Here is a 24,580-nt window from a genome sequence, read left to right on the forward strand (position 1 = left end):
GGGGAGAAACTCCATAATATTGGTTATGGAAGGGGCACCTCTATATTAATGACCATAGGGAGAAACTCCATAATATTGGTTATGGAAGGGGCACCTCTATATTAATGGCCATGGGGAGAAACTCCATAATATTGGTCATGGAAGGGGCACCTCTATATTAATGGCCATGGGGGGCAATTCAATAATATTGGTTATGGAAGGGGCATCTCTATATTAATGGCCATGGGGAGCAACTCCATAATATTGGCCTTGGATTTGGAATGGGATGTCTGGTGAACTCACAGAGGTGTGATGGTTGGGGGGGGTTCACAAACTTTTGACCATATAATGTCACACTGATATCTGATATGTAATACAAAGAAGAAAACATAAAAGCGGGGATGTAAATGAATTCCATTCTTCGGGACGTGGTGACGTCTCACTCGGGTTCCTCATCCTCTGACCAGCTCAGGCTGTCGTCAGAATCCTCTTCGAAACCTTCCTGGGGTGTCACTTCCGGTTCGGCTTCGGTCGTAATCTGGGGGGTGGAGACCGTCAGCTCCAATCTGCCCCATGTCACCGGGTCCGACTTCTTCAGAGTGATTTCCACCTTTGTGGGAAATAAACTCACGAAACTTTTATCCACATCAATGACCTGTCAAGACCAAAGAGAACGTTCCGTAACTGGAGAGTGTCAAACACTGCCCCCCCCATACTTCCTATTCCTTTTCTTTATCTCTGTCCCGGTGTCACAGAGAGAGAAAGTGGGGGGAGATCCAAAAGTTTGAGTTGTCACCAAAAAAGGAAAAGAGGAGAAATCTTCCAATGGGGGACACCTGTTCTGGTGACAACGAAGATTGGAGAGATTTTCTCTCACTTCCTGCTGTGTGGACAGGACAGGAAATGAAGAGAAATCTCCCCCCAGGAAAAAAGATGTCAGGTGATCTAGTACTAAAGTCCAAAGGCTGATTAATAAGAGTCGGCTTCATTTTTATTGGACACTACAAAGGTTTAGAATTTCCCATTTTTATTATTACACATTCCATACAGGATTTCCAGAGCACTGTGGGTTAGCTAAGAAGACTGCCAGCAAATAGGGGAGGAGTTGCTGTTCTGGAGGGGTGGGGTCAACTCACTTGCTCTTTAAAAGAGGAGGAACTGCTGTTTTTTTAAACTTGATCTTAAGCTATTGAGCTCTGTTAACGCCACACAGCTAAGAATGTGAAAAGGAGACTAAGGCTCCACCCCCCAAAGCTGAAGATAAAGAATTAATAACCAACGTTTCATATTTCTCTGATTAAGAAATGTAATTTCATCCCAACCTTCAGAGAGAGAAGACGCCCAATAGGAATCACCCAATATCATACTTACCCCCCATAGCTCCACCCTCTTCCGGAATTCTTTGTCCTTCTGAAAGGTGATGTGAATGTCCAGCTGTGAAGAGAGGCAGAAGAATGGTGTCACAGGTATTGGGGTCACATCTCTAGAACATGGATTGGTCAGTTCCCGGACCGGAGAGGTCAGCCAACAATTCCATCAACTGACCCAAATCCTTTCCTGTGCGGGAAACCTTCCTTCTCTTATAGGAATATTTATCTGTAATATTAATGTCCACCCAGAAATTACACCTCATCCTATATCCTCCTGAGAACTAGAACTTCCTGTGCCTAGGCACACCTGATATCAGTCCACTTCCTGTGCCTAGGCACCCCCGATATCAGTCCACTTCCTGCCTAGGCACCCTCGCTATCCATGCATTTACTGTACCTAGGCACCCCCGATATCCATGCATTTACTGTGCCTAGGCACCCCTGATATCCATGCATTTACTGTGCCTAGGCACCCCCGATATCCATGCATTTACTGTGCCTAGGCACCCCCGATATCCATGCATTTACTGTGCCTAGGCACCCCCGATATCCATGCATTTACTGTGCCTAGGCACCCCCGATATCCATGCATTTACTGTGCCTAGGCACCCCCGATATCCATGAATTTACTGTGCCTAGGCACCCCCGATATCCATGCATTTACTGTGCTTAGGCACCCCCGATATCCATGCATTTACTGTGCCTAGGCACCCCAGATATCCATGCATTTACTGTGCCTAGGCACCCCCGATATCCATGCATTTACTGTGCTTAGGCACCCCCGATATCCATGCATTTACTGTGCCTAGGCACCCCCGATATCCATGCATTTACTGTGCCTAGGCACCCCCGATATCCATGCATTTACTGTGCCTAGGCACCCCCCATATCGATGCATTTACTGTGCCTAGGCACCCCTGATATCCATGCATTTACTGTGCCTAGGCACCCCCGATATCCATGCATTTACTGTGCCTAGGCACCCCCGATATCCATGAATTTACTGTGCCTAGGCACCCCCGATATCCATGCATTTACTGTGCCTAGGCACCCCCGATATCCATGCATTTATTGTGCCTAGGCACCCCCGATATCCATGCATATACAGTACAGGTCCCCTCACCTGGGTGCGGTTGGCGGTGATGTCGGTGAGATCCGGGATGGAAGTTTTGGCATAAACGGTGATAACGAGGAGGGTGGCGGTCTGATGCCAGTCATAGCGACATGCCACTTCCTGGGAGAGACGGACAGACAGACCGGGGTGAGGACGTGTCACCCCAACAAACTACAGGTTCACCTACCCCCCTACCCCACATGGCCACATGGTTACCCTCTCCCCCCTCCATGGTTACCCCCCCACATGGATACCTCCCCCTTCCATGGTTACCCCCCCTCCATGGTTACCCCCCCACATGGATACCTCCCCCTTCCATGGTTACCCCCCCTCCATGGTTACCCCCCTCCATGGTTACCCTCTCCCCCCTCCATGGTCATCCCCCGCTTTATGGTTACCTCACTTCCATGGTTACCCCCCCCCACATGGTTACCCTTCCTCCATGGATACCTCCCCCTTCCATGGTTACTCCCATCCATGTTTACCCCCCCTCCATGGTTACCTCCTCCCTCCATGGTTATCCCCCTCCCTCTATGTTACCTCCCTCCTTCCATGGTTACCCCCCCTCCATGGTTACCCTCCTCCCCCCCCATGGTAATCCCCCCCCTCTATGGTTACCTCCCCCCCATATGGATACCTCCCCCCTTCCATGGTTACCCCCCCCCCTCCATTGTTACCCCCCCCCCTTCCATGGTTACCTCCCCCACTGCCCCATTCCCCTGGGGAAAGTAAGGGACATCCTGACTATTCATCTAAAGAATAATCAGCAGTATCTCCACACGAACGATGGAGGAGTCTGAAGTGATCATCTGTAGAAAAAGAACCCGACGCGTTTCAGGGTTGGAATATTCCTTCATCAGGGGGCATCTGAACCCCCAAAACGCGTTGGATTTCTTTTTCTACATATAATTTATTAATAGAGTTGATCTCGTGCTGCTTCCTGTATATTGGACCCCTTCTATTTCTGGGTGGTCCGGTATATATAAGAGGCCGGACCAATGAGATTTCTGTCAGACCTCCGGATAGGAATGATAGAAGATCTCCTATGAGGGTGGGGGTGGGGGGGACCTCTGCTTCTCTCTCCTATGAGGGGGGGGGGGAACCTCTGCTTCTCTCTCCTATGAGGGGGGGGGGACCTCTACTTCTTTCTCCTATGAGGGTGGGGGAGGGAGACCTCTGCTTCTCTCTCCTATGAGGGTGGGGGGGGAGAGACCTCTGCTTCTCTCTCCTATGAGGGTGGGGGAGAGACCTCTGCTTCTCTCTCCTATGAGGATGGGGGGGAGAGACCTCTGCTTCTCTCTCCTATGAGGGTGGGGGGGGGGGAGACGGCTGCTTCTTTCTCCTATAAGGGTGGGGGGAGAGACCTCTGCTTCTCTCTCCTGTGATGGTGGGGGGGGAGAGACCTCTGCTTCTCTCTCCCATTAGGGTGGGGGGGGGGAGAGACCTCTGCTTCTCTCTCCTATGATGGTGGGGGGGGGGGAGAGACCTCTGCTTCTTTCTCATATGAGGGTGGGGGGGGAGACCTCTGCTTCTCTCTCCTATGAGGGTGGGGGGGGGAGAGACCTCTGCTTCTCTCTCTACCACTGCTTCTTTCTCCTATGAGGGTGGGGGGGAGAAACCTCTGCTTCTCTCTCCTATGAGGGCTGTGGGGGGGGGGGAGACCTCTGCTTCTCTCTCTCCTATGAGGGTGGGGGGGGGGACCTCTGCTTCTTTTTCCAATGGGGGGGGAGAGACCTCTGCTTCTCTCTCCTATGAGGGTGGGGGGAGAGACCTCTGCTTCTTTCTTCTATGAGGGTGGGGGGGGGAGACCTCTGCTTCTCTCCCTTATGACAGTGGGGGGGGAGAGACCTCTGCTTCTCTCTCCTATGAGGGTGGGGGGGAGAGACCTCTGCTTCTCTCTCTGAGGGGGGGGGGGGGAGACCTCTGCTTCTCTCCTATGAGGGAGGGGGGGGGGGACCACTGCTTCTTTCTCCTATGAGGGTGGGGGGGGGGAGAGACCTCTGCTTCTCTTTCCTATGAGGATGGGGGGAGAGACCTCTGCTTCTCTCTCCTATTAGGGTGGGGGGGGGGGGAGATCTCTGTTTCTCTCCTGTGAGGGTGAAGAGGCGAGAGACCACTGCTTCTTTCTCCTATGAGGGTGGGGGGGGGGACCTCTGCCTCTCTCTCCTGTGATGATGGGGGGAGAGACCTCTGCTTCTCTCTCTTATGAGGGTGGGGGGGGGAGACCTCTGCTTCTCTCTCCCATGATGATGGGGGGGAGAGACCTCTGCTTCTCTCTCTTATGATGGTGGGGGGGAGAGACCTCTGCTTCTCTCTCCTATGAGGGTGGGGGGAGACCTCTGCTTCTCTCTCCTATGATGATGGGGGGGGGGGGAGACCTCTGCTTCTCTCTCCTATGAGGGTGGGGGGGAGACCTCTGCTTCTCTCTCCTATGATGATGGGGGGGGGAGAGACCTCTGCTTCTCTCTCTTATGAAGGTGGGGGGGGGGAGAGACCTCTGCTTCTATCTCCTATTAAGGTGGGGGGGCAGAGACCTCTGCTTCTCACTCTTAGGGTTGGGGGGGGGGGTTAGACCTCTGCTTCTCTCCTATGAGGGTGGGGGGGAGAGACCTCTGCTTCTCTCTCCAATGGTGGTGGTGGGGGGGGGGAGACCTCTGCTTCTCTCTCCAATGAGGGTGAGGGGGAAGACCTCTGCTTCTCTCTCTTATGAGGGTGGGGGGGAGACCTCTGCTTCTCTCTCCTATTAGGGTGGGGGGGGGGAGACCTCTGCTTCTCTCTCCTATGAGGGTGTGGGGGGGGGAGAGACCTCTGCTTCTCTCTCCTATGAGGGTGGGGGGATGGGGAGAGACCTCTGCTTCTTTCTCCTATGAGGGTGGGGGGGAGAGACCTCTGCTTCTTTCTTCTATGAGGGTGGGGGGGAGAGACCTCTGCTTCTCTCCCTTATGACGGTGGGGGGGGGGGGAGAGACCTCTGCTTCTATGTCCTATGAGGGTGGGGGGTAGAGACCTCTGCTTCTTTCTTCTATGAGGGTGGGGGGGAGAGACCTCTGCTTCTTTCTTCTATGAGGGTGGGGGAGAGACCTCTGCTTCTCTTTACTATGTGAGTGGGGCGGGGGAGAGACCTCTGCTTCTTTCTCCTATGAGGGTGGGGGAGAGACCTCTGCTTCCCTCTCTTATGAGGGTGGGGGGGGGGGGGGAGAGACCTCGGCTTCTGATTTAAATTATTACACCTCCATACTGTATGATGGCGCCACCTGCTGGAGAATTTATATTATTACACCTCCATATTGTATGATGGCTCCCCCTGCTGGAGGATTTATATTATTACACCTCATAGTTACATAGTTACATAGTAGGTGAGGTTGAATAAAGACAATAGTCCATCCAGTTCAACCTGTGTAGGTGTGTGTGGCTGTAATCATCTCTCATACCCCTGAATGTTCTGATCCCTGAGATGTAAGTCTAAGAGTCTCCCATACTTCCCGCAGAAACCACCTCTTGTGGTAGAGAATTCCACAGTCTTGTAGCCCTAACAGTAAAGAACCCCCCACGTTGCCTGAGGTTAAAACGTTTCTCCTCTAATCGCATTGTATGCCCTCGAGTCCTCATGCAATCCCTTCGAATGAACAGCTTTTTTTCTAAGCTGGGATCCCCATTAAGATATTTATAAATTGCTATCATGTCCCCCCTCAGACGTCTCTTCTCCAGGGAGAATAAATCAAGCGATTGTAGACGCTCTTCATAGTCAAGGTCCTCCAATCCCCTAATCAGTTTAGTTGCCCTTCTCTGGACTCTCTCCAGCTCCAACACATCCCTCCTGAGGACTGGCGACCAGAACTGGACAGAATACTCCAGATGCGGTCGGACCAGAGATTTATAAAGTGGAAGGATTATAGTCTTATCTCTGGAATACATCCCTTTCTTTATGCATGCTAATATTCTGTTGGCTTTGGAAGCTGCTGCTTGACATTGCATGCTATTGCCTAATCTATCATCAACCAAGACTCCCAGATCTTTCTCCATTTTTGATTCCCCCAAGGGTTCCCCTCCTAAAGTGTATTGTGATTTTATGTTTTTAGTCCCCAAGTGCAAAACCTTACACTTCTCCACATTAAACCTCATTTGCCATGTCGTTGCCCACTCTGTAATTTTGTCCAGGTCATTCTGTAGGATATCTGCTTCATGCTGTGCAGTTATTGCCCTGCCCAATTTTGTGTCATCTGCAAAAACTGAAATTGAACTCCTGATCCCGACCTCAATGCTGTTTATGAATAAATTGAACAAGGTTGGTCCCAGGACTGAGCCTTGGGGGACCCCGCTTACTACCTCAGACCAGTCTGAGTATGCGCTGTTTATTACCACCCTTTGGACACGCCCCTTTTAGCCAATTCCGTATCCAAAAGCAAACTCTGCTGTCGATACCTGCAGACCTTATTTTATAAATTAAGAGCTTGTGGGGAACTGTATCAAACGCCTTAGCGAAAACCAGGTACACCACATCCACTGGTCTGCCCCTATCCAGGTACCCCACATCCACTGGTCTGCCCCTATCTAGCTCACAGCTCACCTCCTCGTAGAATGCTAATAGATTGGTTTGACAAGAACGCCCATTTGTAAACCCCTGCTGATTACTGCTGATGATGTTGTTGTCTTTAGCAAACTCTACGATATAGTCCCTTATCATCCCCTCCAGAAGTTTACATACTACTGATGTCAGACTGACAGGCCTATAATTTCCCAGGATATGCCTCTGGCCCTTTTTGAATATCGGAATCACGTTAGCTTTCTTCCAATCCCCTGGTACATCTCCTGTCCTAATACTGTCAGCAAAGATCAGGAACAGTGGTCTGGATATAACCTTACTGAGTTCCTTGAGTACTCTCGGATGTACGCCATCCGGGCCTGGTGATTTGTTTGTGTTGAGTTTATCCAGCCTTTCCCTGATTTCACCCTCTGTTAGCCATAGTGGCAAGTCCTGTGTATTACTACTAACCATACAGTCAAGGTCAGTGTACCCCGTACAGTCATGATCAGTGTACCCCATACAGTCATGGTCAGTGTACCCCCATACAGTCATGGTCAGTGTACCCCATACAGTCATGGTCAGTGTACCCCATACAGTCATGGTCAGTGTACCCCATACAGTCATGGTCAATGTACCCCATACAGCACCCCATACAGTCATGGTCAGTGTACCTCCATACAGTCATGGTCAGTGTACCCCCATACAGTCATGGTCAGTGTACCCCATACAGTCATGGTCAGTGTACCTCCATACAGTCATGGTCAGTGTACCCCATACAGTCATGGTCAATGTACCCCATACAGCACCCCATACAGTCATGGTCAGTGTACCCCATACAGTCATGGTCAGTGTACCCCATACAGTCATGGTCAGTGTACCCCATACAGTCATGGTCAGTGTACCCCTCCTTTTCCTGTGTAAAGACTGACGAGAAAAAAGCATTTAGCACGGTTGCTTTTTCAGTGTCCTCTGTAACCATCCTCCCATCATTGTTAATTATGTGTGCAATATGCTCTGCCTTAGTTTTTTTGCTGTTGATATATTTAAAGAATTTCTTTGGGTTTTTTTTACTATCCTCCGCTATTTGTCTCTCAAAGTTGATTTTAGCCATTTTGATTTCGTGTTTACTTTTCTTATTTGCCTCCTTGTATTGCTCGAAAGCCAATACAGTGCCCTCTGATTTATATTTCTTGAAGGCCAATTTTTTTCCCCTAATAAGTTTTTTAACGCTACGGTTTAGCCAGCCAGGTTTGGCTTTGTCTCTTCTAAATTTATTTCCCATAGGAATGCACTGCAAGATGCCTTTGCTTAATATGTTCCTAAAGCATTCCCATTTTTCCTCAGTGGTCAGGGATCCCAGGGTTTGGTCCCAGTTTACCCTTTCCATCAATGAGTACAATTTTGGAAAGTTTGCCCTTCTGAAGTTTAGGGTTCTTATGTTCCCCACTTGCCTTGTTATATTGTTATTTATACTAAATGTGATCATCCTGTGATCGCTAGAGCCCAGGTTGTCCTGAACTACTACCTCCGAGATTATGTCTGGGTCATTAGTGATCAATAGATCCAGGATTGCATTCTCTCTAGTAGGAGAATCCACCAACTGTGACATGTAATTATCCAGTAAGGTTTCTGTGAATCGGCGGGCCTTCTGTGAGTGTGCAGTCCCCTCATCCCAGTCAATGTCAGGATAATTGAAGTCCCCCAATACGATGACTGATCCCAATTTTACCACTTTACTCATTAGTGCTAAGGATTCCAGCTCTACCTCCTCCCCTTGGTTAGGTGGCCTATAGCAAACCCCCACAATTACTTTCCCCTTTTCTCCTTCCCTATGGAGTTCAACCCACACAGATTCTAACTCCATGCTCATCCCATCCGTAATGTCACTCCTTTCTATCACCTTTATATTGTTCTTGACATAGAGACATACCCCTCCCCCTCTTTTTCCTACCCTGTCCTTCCGGTACACCGAATACCCTTGGATATTGGCCAGCCAGTCATGTGAGGGGTCGAACCAAGTCTCTGTTATTCCCACAAGGTCTATGTCCTCCTCATGTACTAATATTTCCAACTCATCCATTTTATTAGCTAGGCTTCTGGCATTAGCATATACCCCTCTTAGTTTTACGGAAGTTAAGCGCAATTGGCGGTTATGTTTATTCCTGTTTGGTCTGAGATTTTCCCGCACAGACCTGCCAATTGATGTTGTGGACCTACTGTCGCTGCTGACTCTACAACTGCCTTCAGTCCTCTGCTCCCTCCTGACTGACTCTACTTCTGAGCCCCCCCCCCCCCGTCTCCTAGTTTGCTGGAGAATTTATATTATTTCACCTCCATACTGTATGGTGGCGCCACCTGCTGTAGGATTTTGTATTATAACACCTCCATACTGTATGATGGTCTAATATATATCCCCCAGTAGGGGGAGCCATCATACATTATGGAGGTGAAATAATATAAATCCTCCAGCAGGTGGGGCCGTCATACAGTATGGAGGTGTTATAATACAAAATCCTCCAGCAGGTGGCGCCACCATACAGTATGGAGGTGAAATAATATAAATTCTCCAGCAGGGGGAGCCATCATACAGTATGGAGGTGTAATAATATAAATCCTCCAGAAGGTGGCGCCATCATACAGTATGGAGGTGTAATAATATAAATCCTCCAGCAGGTGGAGCAATCATACAGTATGGAGGTGTAATAATATAAATCCTCCAGCAGGTGTTGCCATCATACAGTATGGAGGTGTACTAACATAAATTCTCCAGCAGGGGGAGCCGACACATTATGGAGGTTAAATAATATAAATCCTCCAGCAGGTGGGGCCGTCATACAGTATGGAGGTGTTATAATACAAAATCCTCCAGCAGGTGGCGCCAACATACAGTATGGAGGTGAAATAATATCAATTCTCCAGCAGGGGGAGCCATCATACAGTATGGAGGTGTAATAATATAAATCCTCCAGCAGGGAGTGCCATCATACAGTATGGAGGTGTAATATAAATCCTCCAGCAGGGGGAGCCATCATACAGTATGGAGGTGAATTAATATAAATCCTCCAGCAGGTGGCGCCATCATACAGTATAGAGGTGAAATAATATAAATCCTCCAGCAGGTGGCGCCATCATACAGTATGGAGGTGTAATAATATAAATCCTCCAGCAGGGGGAGCCATCATACAGGATTTATATTATTACACCTCCATACTGTATGATGGCGCCACCTATGAGGGTGGGGGAGAGACCTCTGCTTCTCTCTCCTATGAAGGTGGGTGGGAGACCTCTGCTTCTCTCTCCTATGAGGGTGGGGAGAGACCTCTGCTTCTCTCTCCTATGAGGGTGGGGGGGGAGGCCTCTGCTTCTCTCTCCAATGAGGGTGGGTGGGAGAGACCTCTGCTTCACTCTCTGAGGGTGGGGGGGGGGTTAGACCTCTGCTTCTCTCCTATGAGGGTGGGGGGGGGGGAGAGACCTCTGTTTCTTTCTCCTATGAGGGTGGGGGGGGAGAGACCTCTGCTTCTCTCTCTTATGAGGGTGGGGGGGGAGAGACCTCCGCTTCTCTCTCCTATTAGGGTGGGGGGAGAGACCTCTGCTTCTCTCTCCTATGATGGGGGGGGGGGAGAGACCTCTGTTTCTCTCTCCTATGAGGGTGGGGGGGGGGAGACCTCTGTTTCTCTCTCCTATGAGGGTGGGGGGGGGGAGACCTCTGCTTCTCTCTCTGAGGGTGGGGGGGGAGAGACCTCTGCTTCTCTCTCCTTTGAGGGTGGGGGGGGAGACCTCTGCTTCCCTATCCTATGATGGAGGGGGGGGGGAGACCTCTGCTTCTTTCTCCTGTTAGGGTGGGGGGGGGGAGACCTCTGCTTCTCTCTCCTATGAAGGTGGGGGGGGGGGGGAGAGAGCTCTGCTTCTCTCTCTTATGAGGGTGGGGTGGGGGGGGGGGGAGAGACCTCGGCTTCTGATTTATATTATTACACCTCCATACAGTACTGTATGATGGCTCCCCCTGCTGGGGGATTTATATTATTACACCTCCATACTGTATGATGGCTCCCCCTGCTGGGGGATTTATATCATTACACCTCCATACTGTATGATGGCGCCACCTGCTGGAGGATTTATATTATTACACCTCCATACTGTATGATGGCACCACCTGCTGGAGAATTTATATTATTACACCTCCATGCTGTATGATAGTTAACTGCTGGAGAATTTATATTATTTCACCTTCATACTGTATGATGGCACTCCCTGCTCGAGGATTTATATTATTACACCTCCATACTGTGTGATGGCTCCCCCTGCTGGAGAATTTATATTATTTCACCTCTATACTGTATGGTGGCGCCACCTGCCGGAGGATTTTGTATTATAACACCTCATACTGTACGACGGCCCCACCTGCTGGAGGATTTATATTATTTAACCTCCATAATGTATGATGGCTCCCCCTGCTGGAGAATTTATATTATTACACCTCCATTTTGTATGATGGTGCCACCTGCTGGAGGATTTATATTGTTACACCTCCATACTGTATGATGGCTCCCCCTACTGGGGGATTTATATTATTACACCTCCATACTGTATGATGGCACCCCCTGCTGGAGGATTTATATTATTACACCTTCATACTGTATGATAGTGCCACCTGCTGGAGGATTTATAATATTACACCTCCATACTGTATGATAGTGCCACCTGCTGGAGGATATATATTATTACACCTCCATACTGTATGATGGCGCCACCTGCTGGATGATTTATATTATTACATCTCCATACTGTATGATGGCTCCCCCTGCTGGATGATTTATATTATTACACCTCCATACTGTATGATGGCTAACTGCTGGAGAATTTATATTATTTCACCTCCATACTGTATGATGGCACCCCCTGCTGGAGGATTTATATTATTACACCTCCATACTGTATGATGGCGCCACCTGCTGGAGGATTTATATTATTACAACTCCATACTGTATGATGGCGCCACTTGCTGGAGGATTTATTTTATTACACCTCCATACTGTATGATGGCGCCACCTGCTGGAGGATTTAGATGATTACACCTCCATACTGTATGATGGTGCCACCTGCTGGAGAATTTATATTATTTCATCTCCATACTGTATTATGGCGCCACCTGCTGGAGGATTTATATTATTACACCTCCAAAATGTATGATGGCTCCCCCTGCTGGAGGATTTATATTATTACACCTCCATACTGTATGACGTGGTGGTGGTGGTGGTGGCAGTGGTAGTATTTGTTGTAGTAGTAGTAGTATCACTAGTAGAAGTAGTAATAGCAGTATGACTAGTGTTGTGGTGATTGCTGCCCGCCCTCACCTGTTTCCCCGGAATTTGCACCCACAGATGTCTCCCGTTAGTACATCCCTTCTGATCCAGGAATTCATTGAAGTCGCATGTTTTGATGCAGCAGCAGGACCAATACTTCATCCTACAGGGAGGATACATTGTGTATACTGAAAGCTGTGACATCACCAGAAGGAATGCAGTATATATGGGACGGGGAAAGGCATTGTGCGTGTCATGTATGTGTGATGGTGTGCAGTGCAGTCATGTCGTGCGTAGGGAAGGTCGGCGATGTCGTGTGTAGGGATGTCGGGAAAATGGGGAATGACGGGAAGTCGGGGGAATGACTGGTGTTCGGGAAATGGTGGGGAATGACCGCATGTCAGGGGAATGGGGAATGATGGGGTGTCGGGGGAATGTCGGGGGGAATGGGGAATGACAGGAAGTCGGGGGAATGGGGGTTGTCGGGGGGAATGGGGAATGACAGGAAGGCGGGGGAATGGGGGTTGTCGGGGGGAATGGGGAATGACAGGAAGTTGGGGGAATGGGGATGTCGGGGGAATGGCGGGATGTCAGGGGAATGGGGAATGGCAGGAATTCGGGGGAATGGCGAATGATGGGAAGTTGAGTAATTGCTGAATGACGGGGTGTCAGGGGAATGGTGGGGTGTCGGGGCAATGGCGAATGACGGGATGTCGGGGTACAGAAATCTCCTCACCCTTCATGGAAGACGGGGACCCCGGGGTGATGAAGACACGCCCCCTCCTCGCTCTCCGCCCCTTGGTAAATCTGTAGAGCAGATCGGAGATAATCACTTCTATAATTAAGGATATTCCCGCCCCCCTCAGCTCCATACACACATTACCGCCCCCTCACCTCTTTACAGCCGGAGTGTTTACACCGTGTCCCCAGCGCTGCCACCCCCGCCTCCTCTGTAGCAGACATAAAAGATGATGAATTAATTTGTTGTAGAACGGCAAAACTGTGATTATAACTGCAAAAATTCCACATTTCCAGAGAAGATGGGGGGCGTGCTTCATAAACTGTGCCGGGGCTTATACCGCCCCCCCTCCTCACCTTTTATCTGAGCGTCCGACTTCACCGACAACGTCAGATTCTCCAACTCTTCTTCTAATGAGCGGGAAACTTTCACTAGAAGTGGGCGCATCTCCTCCTGTGTGCTGCAACAACAGAGAGACCTGACTGTAATACCCCCACCGTGCACACAGACACCGCTGGGGGGGGGAGGGGGGACTCCATATAATTGGCAAATGAAGGCGCAACTCCATATCATTGCCCATGGAGAGGGGGGGTAACTCCATATCATTGCCCATGGAGGGTGGGGGGACTTCATATCATTGCCCATGGAGGGTGGGCAACTCCATATCATTGCCCATGGAGGGGGGGCAACTCCATATCATTGCCACAGAGAGGGTGGGCTGCACAGGAACTCCTTAATAAGGACTGTCCCCACCCACCCACCATCTATCATTATACTTGAAGAAGGAGCCCGCCATCACCCAACACTCCCCCCCCCCCCCACACACAGACATGAACTATCATTACCTCGGCCTCTCCTTCATCATCTTCTCTGCAGACTTGGGGCCCCGTACAATGATCTCAGGGGCCCCGCCGTCACACCCCGCTTTGCTTCCAGAGATGTCGGGTTTAGTTTCTGGAGGTTTCTCATTGCTGTGTGACCCCTTAGTGCAACCCTGAGGAAGGAGAGACCCACAATGGTGACACCGGGAAACAATGGATACACAGTATACGGTATATACAATGGATACATAGACAGTATATGGTATATACAATGGATACATAGACAGTATATAGTATATACAATGGATACATAGACAGTATATGGTATATACAATGGATACATAGACAGTATACGGTATATACAATGGATACATAGAAAGTATATAGTATATACAATGGATACATAGACAGTATACGGTATATACAATGGATACATACACAGTATACGGTATATACAATGGATACAGTTCATCGAGGGAACCATGAATGCCAACATGTACTGTGACATACTGAAGCAGAGCATGATCCCCTCCCTTCAGAGACTGGGCCGCAGGGCAATATTCCAACATAACGACCCCAAACACCTCCAAGATGACCACTGCCTTGCTAAAGAAGCTGAGGGTAAAGGTGATGGACTGGCCAAGCATGGCTCCAGACCTAAACCCTATTGAACATCTGTGGGGCTCCTCAAACAGAAGGTGGAGGAGGGGAAGGTCTCTAACATCCACCAGCTCTGTGATGTCATCATGGAGGAGGGGAAGAGGACTCCAGTGACAACCTGTGAAGCTCTGGTGAACTCCATGCCCAAGAGGGTTAAGGCAGTGCTGGAAAATAATGGTGGTCACACAAAATATTGACACTTTGGGCCCAATTTGGAGATTGTCACTTAGGGGTGTACTGACTTTTGCTGCCAGCGGTTTAGACATTAATGGCTGTGTGTTGAGTTATTTTGAGGGGACAGCAAATTTACACTGTTATACAAGCTGTAGGATCGGTTCACACTAGGGCGACACGACTTCAGGCGAGTTATGCCCTAACCCATGCACCGCGACTTCGGCGCGGCTTGCAACGATTTCACATAATGGAAGTCAATGCAAGTCGCTCCGAGGTCGCCCCAAAGTAGTGCAGGAACCTTTTTCTAAGTCGGAGCGACTTGTGTCACTCCTATTAGAACGGTTCCAATTGCACAGCGCGGTCCGCTACTTGTCAGGCGACCAAGTCGGAACAGTGCGAACCGGCACTTATACAAGCTGTACACTCACTACTTTACATTGTAGCAAAGTCTCATTTCTTCAGTGTTGTCACATGAAAAGATAGAATGGGAGGGGTGCACTCTTCATAGTTAAGGTCCTCCAACCCCCTAATTAGTTTAGTTGCCCTTCTCTGGACTCTCTCCAGCTCCAACACATCCCTCCTGAGGACTGGCGACCAGAACTGGACAGAATACTCCAGATGCGGTCGGACCAGAGTTTTATAAAGTGGAAGGATTATAGTTTTATCTCTGGAATACATCCCTTTCTTTATGCATGCTAATATTCTGCTGGCTTTGGCAGCTGCCGCTTGACATTGCATGCTATTGCCGAGTCTATCATCAACCAAGACTCCCAGATCCTTCTCCATTTTTGATTCCCCCAAGGGTTCCCCTCCTAACGTGTATTGTGCTTTTATGTTTTTAGTCCCCAAGTGCAAAACCTTACACTTCTCCACATTAAACCTCATTTGCCATGTCGTTGCCCACTCCGTTATTTTGTCCAGGTCATTCTGTCAGTTAAAGTAAAGCAGTGCCCTATCGCAAAAATGGCCTGGTCATTAGGGGGGTAAATCTTCTGAGGTTTAGGTGGTTAATCTGAACGGCACATAGATTTATGGGCCTGGGCTAGGCACTCCTGCCAATAACTTTCTGCCAGGGGAGCAAACAGCAACTCAGTCTGCTTGTTGGCGAAAATGAACTCCGCTTCTGGCTGTGCGTTGAACCCAATGTCCTTCCTCACTGAGCCATACAGATAACCTGCCAGGATGACAAAAACATGGAAGCCACCACTGGCGTAGAATGTGGGAAGCTGCAACCCTTTCCTTTTGCTTTACTGCTTAGTGAAACGCTAACCCAGCACTGATTTGTGGCCAAAAATATGAGCACTGCAGTTATGAAGTCCTGAAAAATAGAACGGTCTGCAGAGTGAATGACTGCGTGCTCTTCATGTAGCTCCATGTGTAGAGCGCTCGGCTTGTAGCTTAAAGGTTGCGAGTTCAAATCTGTAGGCAGAGAACTCAGTTTTGAGTTTCATGAGCCACCATTAGTTGTTCTCCTCATGTCGTATTTGGTATATAATTCTATATATCTATCTATATAATTCTACAGAGAAGGCATTTTTCTGTCCATAGCTTGTGGTGCATGGTGTTGGTGTGCTGCTGCTCAATGCTGAGGGCTCTGAACTTCTTGGTTTGAATCCGATGTGGTAACAGCTAAGTATTCTGTGGGCCACTTATTGATTTTCAATTGTTCTCATTAATGTCGTCTTCAGAATAAAGTTCTACAGAGAAGAAATCTTTCTGTCCAGAGCTTGTGGTGCATGGAGTTGGTGTGCTGCTGTTCAATGCTGAAGGCCCTGGAGTCTTTAGTTCGAATCTGATGTGGTAACAATTTAGTGTTCTGTGGGCCAATAAATGTTTTTCAATTGTTCTCATTAATGTCGTCTTCAGAATAAAGTTCCACAGAGAATGCAGTTTGCTGGCCGGAGCTTGTGGTGCGTGGTGTTGGTGTGCTGCTGTTGAATGTGGCAGGCTGTCGATTTCTCGGTTCAAATCTCTGATGTGGTAAGAGTTTTATGTTTTAAAGGCTTAGAGAGGCTAGATCCATGATATAGGTCCACTAGCAACTAGTCCTACTGTCTTCTGGTTCTGTGGCGCGGCATGTAAGCTTCCTGAGGTTGAATCAGAGGGCTGTGGGTTCGATTCCCACGAGCGAGCAAAGATGCCTCCTCAAAGTAGCACCAAGACTTTGGAGGTCCTATAAAGGGCGGTCTGGCTGAAATTGTGAAGACTACGATGCAGTGGTCAAGACTTTGCCTCCTCAAAGTAGCACCAAGACTTTGGAGGTCCAATGAAGGGCGGTCTGGCTGAGATTGGAGGTCCAATGAAGGGCGGTACAGCTGAGAATGGAGGTCCTATGAAGGACTGTCTGGATGAAATTGTGAAGACAGTGATGAAGTGGTCAAGACTTGACTAAGTTGATACAGTTGACCCCGCATCGGTTGGGTTGGGCCTGCATGACCCTGGAACACATGTGAAGGTAATTAATACAAACGTAATTTAAAAAAAAATATATAAAGTTATTTCCTTGTCTCATTGCACAACCTCTCTTAGGTTGTGGGTACTTTCCTTCAGCTTGCATGCTCTGCTTTCCACAGCTTGTGGTTGCACGTACACCTTTACTGATTAGGCTCCATTCACGATTGCATCTTGGCTTCTTCATTCACATTATTCCAATGTCACCGACTTCATCGTTGGCACTTCATTACGGCTTCTTCATTCACATGATTCCAAGGTCACCGACTTCATCGTTGGAACTTCATTACGGCTTCTTCATTCACAGGATTCCAAGGTCACCGACTTCATCGTTGGAACTTCATTGCGGCTTCTTCATTCACATGATTCCAAGGTCCCCGACTCCATGGTTGGAACTCATTTCGTTGAGGCTTCCTGCACACGTTTCCAAGGTCATCCACATCATGGTTATCCGGGGAGAAGGTCCGCTCTCATTACGCAGAGACGCCACCATGCACATAGGTGCTGTGTTCCGCGCTAAGTAGACAACTTCTGTGATCTGCTTTGGGTATCGAACTCATGGCCTTCAGACTCCGCAGTCACCGTCTTACTTGCTGCGCCACAGACCTGGATACTCAAACCTGACAGCAGTGCCTATACATCCTAAATTCAAGCTGAAAAGTGTAGTAACTCATAGCAAGCGATATGAAGAGGATTCTAAAGGGGATTGGATGCTATTGGTTTCAGCAGTATTTACAACCTTAATAAATAAAATGTGAACCATGCGGGGATTTGAACCCACAACCATCTTGTTTGAGAGATCGCCAACATACCCACAAGGCTATAGCCTCAGATGGTGGTCGGCTCCCTAACCACAGTTGTAATATCATCATGACATACCATATGATCGGTGGATTAATGTTCAAACATTGTACTAAATTGCAATCATATAAAAAAAAACTAGTCTCCTACTTGACCTTCCAAAGGATATGGTAAAACTCTATTTGATGAGCAATATCTATATTTGCTGCTTGCAAAGTGCAACAACCCAAAGCGACCATATTGAAATAATACCAATCTGAACGTTGATTGGGTATTATGGGTGTCTTCAGTTTATGTAACTGAATCATGAAAAAGGTGGTTGCTTGAGGATTCGAACTTGCAAACTCAGCGTTTGTGAGTTAAGCAGCCTACATGCTAGGCTATTGTCTCAGATGGTGGGTGGAGCTTAAAAGTGGAGCTTAAAAGTAGACCTTTAATATCTTTGACTGGGGCTTAATGAATGTGAATATTTTACTAAATTGCTACCATCAAACCCTAGACTAGTCTGCCACTTGGCCTGGAGGAAATTCCCATTTGGTGAAACTGTACTTTGAAGAGTCCATTGCCGTGAACCACGGGGCTCTATCTCAACTGCTGCCTACAACGTGCAATAATTCATAGCAATTAGGAAAGGATAAATCCTCTGAAAGGTGATTGGCTGCTTTACGTTTTTTTTAAATGAATCTGAAAAGGTGGTCAACTAGGGATTCGATCCCGCAACTACATTTCTTGCTAGCCCAGCACCTTACACACAAGGCCATTGCCTCAGACTAACGTCGGACCTAGACAAATCTCTCATTTGGCCTTGAGGAATTTCCCATCTGGTAAAACTGTACCTTCAAGAGTCCATTGCCACAAATCACGGGACACTATCTCAACTGCTGCCTACAAAGTGCAATAATTCATAGCAATTAGGAAAGGATAAGTCCTCTGATCCTAATCGTTTCATTACATTGATTGGTTGCTTTAGGTTTTTTGTAATTTTAATAAATGAACCTGAAAAGGTGGCCATCCGGGGATTTGATCTCGCAACTACGTTACTTGCTAGCTCAGTGCCTTACCCACAAGGCCATCACCTTGGATGGTAATAGGTTCTCTGGACTAGAACTTTAATATCATGGAATTTCATACGACTTGCGCAATAATATTCAAACATTTAACTAATTTGCTACCATCAGACCCAGACTAGTCTCCCACTTCGCCTCCTCCTTTCAAGACTCCATTGCCTTGAACCACAGGACACCATCTCAACTGCTGCCTACAAAGTACAGTAACCACAAGCAACCAAGTATCCAATCTGAAAGCCAATTGGTTGCTATGATTTTCTGCAACTTTAATAAATAAAGTCAGGCAGGTGACTACCTTGGGATTCGAACTTACAAGCATTGCATTTATGTAGCCACTGCCATACTCACAACGCCACCAGCAAAGAAGACAAGATTGTCTACTCCAGTAGTTGTATTATCATTACTTATTATATTAGTGGCCGAAAAATTGTACTCAATTGCTATCCTCAGACTTAGACTAGTCCCCTACTTGGTATTTCTATTTCTATTTACCAGGCCATTCTCTTGAACCACAGAGCACAATCTCAACTGCTTCCTAAATGTTCAATAAAGAAGTCTGCAAAGGTGGTTTGAGGATTCGAACCCACAACCCTTGACTTATGACAACGCTGGCATACACTCAGTACCACAGCCTCAGAAAGCAGATAAGGTTATGACCAAGCTAAACTAGTCTCTCACTTGGCCTACAAAAGTATCTGGTAAAACTCTCCTTACCAAAGTAAATTCCCTTGAACCATAGGCCATCATCTCAACAGATGCCATTATCTTCAAGATTTTTCACTACACAGGATCTCCATCTCTACTCCATCAACAGTCTCCGACACTGACCTGGTTTACTAAGGGATCCTCTCATCTGGTCAAACTGTAGTTTCAACAGTTCATTCTTGAAGTCTCAACTACTGCCTAAAACCTCAATAAAGAAGTTTGAAAATGAGGCAATCTGTGGATTTTCCACAAGATTTGGAGGGTCTCTATGGAAATTTGGGCCCATTTATGAGGTCAGGTACTGATGTTCGATGAGAGGACCTGGCTTACAATCAGTGTTCCAATTCATCCCAAAGGTGATCAGTAGGGATGAGGTCAGGGCTCTGTGCAGGACACTCGAGTTCCTCCATGACCTCAAACCTACCCAACACCTTTGGGATGAGAAGACTCATTCCAATGGTGTTCCATAGGGTTAAGGGCAGATACTGATGTTGGGTGAGAAGACCTCATCCCAATGGTGTTCTGTAGGGTTGAGGTCAGGGCTCGGTGCAGGACACTCGAGTTCCTCCACCCATCACATCTATATGAGCTTGTTGGATATTCAATTCCAAACACCATGGGCAAACAAACATATGGCGTTGCCCCATTTTGTAGCTAGAAGGTCTTCCAATCACAGGGAAGATTTTGGAGGGTCTGTGGGAATCTGAGGCCACCTGTGAGATGATGGATGAGATGGCTCACATGTTGGGCACCACGCGGGGCGCCAGAAAATAAAGCGGCTGGCACACAGAGGGAGGTTAGTGGCGCAGGAACTCACCTTGATGGCCAGGAATTCGGAGAAGTCTGTGGTGCGTTTCCGGCAGCAGGACCAACCCTGAGACAGAAAACAAATCCTCAGTGACAACAACCAGAACATCGAGAACTGAGTGTGAGATCGGCAGGAGAAGTACTGACCTTCAGAGCGTCATGGAAGATGGGATATCCGGGGTGGAAGAGACAAGCGTCTATGGAGGAGGGGAAAGAGAAACTTGTCTGAGTTTAGTATTATCTACTTCATCTGACCTTCATAACAAGCCTTTTCTAAAGCTGACCTCCATGAATGTCCTCCTAGTAGTGAGGCTGTGCCCGTACTGCAAGGGTCAACTGCTCATTTGTGCCTACAGGGATCGGGTGCAGCCATTTTACTGCCTGGATCCTCCGCTCCCGCAGGCTCCTCCATGCTGCTAGACTGGTCCTCACCACCTCTTCTAACCTACACTCCGGCAGTCTAAGGTCCTCTGACGTCATCAAGATTGATACAGGCAGGGCTGCCATCAGGGGGGGACAGCCCATACACATGTATGGGGCCCAGGCATCCTGAGGGGCCCGAGCCACAACCAACCAGTTGTTGCTGGATCCAAACCCCACCCCCCAGAGCATCCTGCCAAATACCCAGTCAGTGTCCTTGTTTCCACAGCTGAGCTGCTCTACAACAGCACAGGCTGTCCAGCAATCAGAGCTTGCCCCTCACCCAAGCCCCGGCATTCAGAGGAGGAGGAAGTTGCTCCTCCAAACTTATCCGGTCCCAGCGCCCAGCCTTCCAGCTTCTACCTGTCCTGTAGCCGACTGCTGCAATAGGAAGGAATAGATCCTGATGTAAGCGGAGATCTTCACAATGCTCCGTCCTCCCCTTCCACTACCCCAACTATTTTCCTAAACCTCTTCTAACTTAGGGGACCCTATTGAAAGGGAATAGGCTCTAGGAACCATGATGTAAGGGGGGTCTTTGGGATCCTAATGTAAGGAGAGACTTTGGGGAGCCTAATGAAAGTGGGGTCCCTGATGTAAGTGCAAACTCTGGTGACCCGAATTTAAGGAGGGGACACTCTGGTGACCCGAATTTAAGGAGGGGGAACTCTGGGGACCCTGATGTAAGGGGGGGTGACTCTGGGAACACTGATGAAAGGGGGGGACTCTGGTGACCTGGATTTAAGGAGGGGGGGGGGGCTCTGTAGAAGAAGGGACCTGATATAAGAAGAAGGGACTCTTGGGACCCTGATGTAAGGAGGGAACACTGATGATAGGAGGGAAACTCTGGGGACTCTGATGTAAGGGGGGAACTTTAGGACCTTAATTAAAGGGGTAAACTCTGATTAAAGGGGTCAGGCCTAAAGCTGTGTAAGGGGCCCCGACATTTGTGATGGCTGCCCTGGATACTGGGACCATAGCTCTACATTTAACATGAGGATGTCAAGGAACAGTCCACCACCAGAGCATGGGGGAGCGCCGTCTGCTGAGGTTTTCCCCTCCCCCAGATAGACACAAGCAGGTAACAGGTGTTGTCCCACTGCAAGGAAGGACTTTTCATTTTCCCGGGGTTGGGCTTTAAACGGCACTACAGGCACACATGACACATATTCATTACCACATCATTATCGATCGATTGTATTTGTACTCATCTAGATAGAGTTCCTAAATCTGATTGGTGTCCGCCTCATGCAATCTCCTGTACAGCAGAGCTCAGACTGGGGGAGAGGGGAGACAATCAGGTGTGCTGCATGCAGATATGATGACAAGGAACGTGCTGATAGGAGGAGAGAGCAAAGTGAGCATAGGGATGACCTCATCAGTCTTTCATTGTCCAGTCAGCAGGCTGGGGGTGGAGGGAGGACACCACTGTAACTGTTATCAGCGTCATCCACCTGGCTGTGCTGTGTGGCAGAGCTGTGTAAATCTCAGGACTGGATGAACATCTATGTATTTTGCTGGCACACATTCACTCACCTCCTTCCAGGACACTTACCTGTAGGATTGTTGGCAATGAGGAATCTCTGTCCGCACCCCTTGTTATAGCAGAGCACAAAGTCACCGGAGGGGTCCGGGGTCACCTGACAACTCATCGTACCAGGAGGAGGAGGGGAGATCCTCGGTGAAGGAGGGGGAGGGGTGAAGCTGTACAGCGAATCTCTGCAACAGAACACAAAAAAAGAGAGCAGTCATTGCAAGCCTCCTTCTGAGAATACCAGCTGCCTGGCTGTCCGGTCTCTATACCTCCTCATGTCTAGTCTCCATACCTCCTTATGTCCGGCCTCTATACCTCCTCATGTCCGGCCTCTATACCTCCTCATGTCCGGCCTCTATACCTCCTCATGCTAGGCCTCTATACCTCCTCATGTCCGGCCTCCATACCTCCTCATGTCCACTCTTCATACCTCCTCTTGTCCAGCCTCCATACCTCCTCATGTCCAGCCTCCATACCTCCTCATGTCTGGCCTCCATACCTCCTCATATCCACTCTCCATACCTCTTCATGTCCACCCTTCATACCTAGTCATGTTCACTCTCCATATCTCTTCTTGTCTGGCCTCCATACATGTCTGGCCTCTATACCGCCTCATGTCTAGTCTCCATACCTCCTCATGTCTAGTCTCCATACCTCCTCATGTCTGACCTCCATACCTCCTCATGTCTGACCTCCATACCTCCTCATGTCTGGCCTCTATACCGCCTCATGTCTAGTCTCCATACCTCCTCATGTCTAGTCTCCATACCTCCTCATGTCTGACCTCCATACCTCCTCATGTCTGACCTCCATACCTCCTCATGTCCAGCCTCCATACCTCCTCATGTCTGGCCTCCATACCTCCTCATATCCACTCTCCATACCTCTTCATGTCCACCCTTCATACCTAGTCATGTTCACTCTCCATATCTCTTCTTGTCTGGCCTCCATACATGTCTGGCCTCTATACCGCCTCATGTCTAGTCTCCATACCTCCTCATGTCTAGTCTCCATACCTCCTCATGTCTGACCTCCATACCTCCTCATGTCTGACCTCCATACCTCCTCATGTCTGGCCTCTATACCGCCTCATGTCTAGTCTCCATACCTCCTCATGTCTAGTCTCCATACCTCCTCATGTCTGACCTCCATACCTCCTCATGTCTGACCTCCATACCTCCTCATGTCTGACCTCCATACCTCCTCATGTCTGACCTCCATACCGCCTCATGTCTAGTCTCCATACCGCCTCATGTCTAGTCTCCATACCTCCTCATGTCTGACCTCCATACCGCCTCATGTCTAGTCTCCATACCGCCTCATGTCTAGTCTCCATACCTCCTCATGTCTGACCTCCATACCTCCTCATGTCTGACCTCCATACCGCCTCATGTCTAGTCTTCATACAGCCTCATGTCTAGTCTCCATGCCTCCTCATGTCTAGTCTCCATACCTCCTCATGTCTGACCTCCATACCTCCTCATGTCTGACCTCCATACCTCCTCATGTCTGACCTCCATACCTCCTCATGTCTGACCTCCATACCTCCTCATGTCTAGTCTCCATACCTCCTCATGTCTAGTCTCCATACCGCCTCATGTCTAGTCTCCATACCTCCTCATGTCTGACCTCCATACCTCCTCATGTCTAGTCTCCATACCTCCTCATGTCTGACCTCCATACCTCCTCATGTCTAGTCTCCATACCTCCTCATGTCTGACCTCCATACCTCCTCATGTCTAGTCTCCATACCTCCTTATTTCACTGCAGGACCTCAGAATGGTCCTCAGTAGTTTGTATGGCCTTCTGTTCCTCCTTGCACAAATGAGCAGATACCGGTCCTGCTGATGGGTTAAGGACCTTCTACAGCCCTGTCCAGCTCTCCTAGAGTAACTGCCTGTCTCCTGGAATCTCCTCCATGCTCCTGAGACTGTGCTGGGGCACAGCAAACCTTCTGCCAATGGGAGGTATTGATGCCATCCTGGAGGAGTTGGACTGCCTGTGCAACCTCTATAGGGTCCAGGTATCTCCTCTATAGGGTCCAGGTATGGCCTCATACTACCAGTAGTGACACTGACCCCCTCTATAGGGTCCAGGTATCTCCTCATACT

General features: G+C 48.7%; 1 protein-coding gene across 1 annotated transcript; it reads right to left on the reverse strand.

The window, feature by feature from the left end:
- Nucleotides 1–357: 357 nt before the first annotated feature.
- ITGB1BP2 (integrin subunit beta 1 binding protein 2) lies at nt 358–22,637 on the reverse strand. The gene is made up of 11 exons (XM_082264721.1): nt 22,491–22,637; nt 20,663–20,712; nt 20,526–20,582; nt 13,875–14,023; nt 13,386–13,489; nt 13,185–13,240; nt 13,027–13,097; nt 12,342–12,453; nt 2,473–2,583; nt 1,351–1,413; nt 358–634 (listed from the first exon to the last, which is right to left on the reverse strand). The coding sequence occupies exons 1-11, from the start codon at nt 22,585–22,587 to the stop codon at nt 419–421; spliced, it is 1,086 nt and encodes a 361-aa protein (XP_082120847.1). The 5' UTR covers nt 22,588–22,637; the 3' UTR covers nt 358–418.
- Between the last annotated feature and the right edge of the window lie 1,943 nt (nt 22,638–24,580).

The sequence above is a fragment of the Pelophylax lessonae genome (genome assembly GCF_965119305.1).
Source record: "Pelophylax lessonae genome assembly, chromosome: 7".
NCBI lineage: Eukaryota > Metazoa > Chordata > Amphibia > Anura > Ranidae > Pelophylax > Pelophylax lessonae.